This window comes from Megalopta genalis, chromosome 1 (genome assembly GCF_051020955.1).
Source record: "Megalopta genalis isolate 19385.01 chromosome 1, iyMegGena1_principal, whole genome shotgun sequence".
NCBI lineage: Eukaryota > Metazoa > Arthropoda > Insecta > Hymenoptera > Halictidae > Megalopta > Megalopta genalis.
In genome coordinates, this window is record NC_135013.1 from 7,957,587 (window position 1) to 7,960,554 (window position 2,968).

Genomic DNA, 2,968 nt, shown 5'->3' on the forward strand with positions numbered 1-2,968 from the left:
TAATCATATAAATATTATTATATTATTATTATAATCATATAAATAATAATAATCATATATATATTAATATAATATGATTAATATATCATATATATGATTATATATTATCATATATATATGAGCCGTTTATTTTGAAAGTGGCGTAAGTCACTTCACCGTAATGAAAAGTGGTGATTTTTTAATGTTTATACGAAATTATTTATACTGTGGAAAATATCAGTATCCTGAGATAATAAATACAAGTAAATCTTCTCGAAAGTTAGCATCCATATTTTTAAACATGTTAAAACGCAAACCCTTAAATATATCGACTTAAAAACAAAGTAACTTATGCCACTTTCAAAATAAACGGCTCATATATAATCATGCGTCACTTTATTTGCACGTGTAAATAATTTTTCTCTAGATTTTTATGCTGTCGAATGAAATAGTTCTTTTACTTTATTTCTCGTCTTGTATATTTCAATAAATCTTGACATACATAGATTGCAGTTACAAATTCCCGCCATACAAAATGTACAATGTAGCTGGCGCTGATGTTTGAGAGTGTTCGCAGTAGCGCGCGAAACATGTGCGGTCGAGCAGCTTGGTGAGTAATCATGTCGCGGAATTTTCATAATAAGAGCGATTAAGTGATAACACGTGAATTTTATGAACGACGATGAAAATTCATAAATCATTTTACAGTTCCTTGGATCCAGAGAATGTGGGTCGAGCTTGCGATTATAAGGATGGTACCGGCAAGCGTTGTGTCACCGCTTGGACTAAAAGCGATGTCGAATACGTACCATCGTATAACATCGGGCCGAAAGACGTTTTACCGTGCCTTGTCGCCGGATCGCATTTCGGACAAAAAGATGAGAGGGTACTTTGTGCTATGATGTGGAGCATGATTCCCCCCTGGCACGAGGTCAGTGTACATGCATGTACAAGGTTAGGCTAAACGCATGCTTGGTGGGGGAATGTTCACGTGGTGCCATTTAAATCGTCAACAAACGCATTAACGCAACGAACGTTCACGAGATATAAACATATGGACCGCTTATCGTGTCGCAGTATGCGATAACAATGCATTATAGCCAGTCTTTTTATATTTCTTGTTAATTTGTCAACAAAGAAGATATTTTAATCGTGACATGTAAATTTGTCAGGGTGACTATAGGAAACATTCCTTATCAACGCATAATGCACGCCTAGAGAATCTCCAGAGCTCTAAATTATATGCACCGTCGCTCACTCGAGGACAGAGATGCATTGTAATTTGTGAAGGCTATTACGAATGGAAAGCTGAGAAGATGAAAAACAAGCCTAAACAACCATATTACATTTATGCTGCTCAAGAAAAAGGTGTTAAAGTAGATGATCCTACAACGTGGAAGGACGAGTGGTCAGAAACAGATGGTTGGAAGGGAATCAATATTTTGAAAATGGCAGGAATATTTAATAAATTCAAGACAGGAGATGTAGATGTTGCTTCTTAAAATGATTCAGTTATTTACTCTGATGTAGAAGTTGACAATATGTATTATGTTGTAGGGTAAAATAATACACAGTTGTACAATAGTTACAAGAGAGTCTAATGATGTTTTTTCATGGTTACATCATCGTATACCAGTGTTTTTAAAAACAGAAGAAGATATACACGTAAGCAATTGTCTAGATTTTTACACATAGACCGTTTTAGAATAATTACTATTTTTGTTTTAATTATTTATCTTTAATTATTATTATTTATTTTGTTTTCATTACTATTAAATGTTTTTAGATTTGGCTAAATGAGGAGCTATCATTGGCTGAAGCTGCTAACAAATTATGTAAATTAACAATATCAGAAGGTGATTTGAGTTGGCATACAGTTTCGACTCTTGTAAACAATGTGACAAATAAAAGTAAAGACTGTAGAAAGGAGATAAAGGCTGGGTATATATATATATATTTTTTTTTATAGCATCGTGCAATTAATGTTTCACTGATAGAATTATGAGCTGTTAATCCTGTCAAGTGACATACCAGACTATTGATTTACTAATTCTATTACGCACAGAGAGGAGAAAAAAAGTAACCCTAACACATTTATGGCTTCCTGGCTGAAGAAGGGGACTGTGGAAGCAGCTAAGCGAAAAAGCACAAATACCGATATTGACCGTAGCGGTGAAAATAAAAAAGATGATGAAAGTCCTTTGAAAATTACGAAAAACTAATTTTCATGCCGTCACCAGGAAACGTGATCGTTAATACTCGCTACCTCGATGTTTTTATAATCTTTTATTTAAATTATTATATATATATTTTTTTATATTTTTCTACAACTGTACGTTGTAGCTGTAACTATTTATTTCATTTTAGCAAAGCAATAAGAATAATAATTCTTCCAATGTAATCATCAGTATTATAATATAAAAGTACGCTTCTTCCATGCATTTTATAATTCGTTCTCTTTGTTCTCATTCATTCGTATATACAAAGATACGATGTCTGATATCAAATATCAGTAATAATAGCATCGGTAATATTAAGGGTAACTATGTAGTTTAAGATAGTCATCTCTCATTTCATTGATCTTGAATTATGTTGACAAGGTCATCATTCTGAACAACTTTCCTTTTCTATAAACGTAATAGACTCTCTCTCTCATAATCTAAAACATCCCCTTCAAATCGAATCTATGATACATTAAATTTCTATTCTTTATCTCTTCAACATTTTCGCGAATATCGAAAACCAAAAGAGAGCGCCCTAGATAGATCATTAAAATTGGAGGTGGTTCCCTTGAACTGCATATTTATCATAGTCAATAATTAGTAAAACACACAGTAAAAAAAATAAGAGAGTCGATCTATCGTAATAAGAAAAAGATGAATTTATTACCTAAAAGTTAGTTTCAAAAAATATAGAACGGCGTTTCATTTGGCGCTTCGGGACGCGCGTGCGCACCGTTCCCAAATACCTATACAGTATGGCGGCGATC

The 2,968-nt window shown here is 33.2% G+C and overlaps 1 protein-coding gene across 1 annotated transcript; it reads left to right on the plus strand.

Annotated features, from left to right (window-relative positions):
• Positions 1–469: 469 nt before the first annotated feature.
• On the plus strand, positions 470–2,420 carry LOC143259182 (abasic site processing protein HMCES-like). Its single transcript, XM_076520377.1, has 6 exons — positions 470–589; positions 688–910; positions 1,152–1,463; positions 1,537–1,644; positions 1,766–1,920; positions 2,045–2,420. The coding sequence occupies exons 1-6, from the start codon at positions 537–539 to the stop codon at positions 2,199–2,201; spliced, it is 1,008 nt and encodes a 335-aa protein (XP_076376492.1). The 5' UTR covers positions 470–536; the 3' UTR covers positions 2,202–2,420.
• The last annotated feature ends 548 nt before the right edge of the window (positions 2,421–2,968 follow it).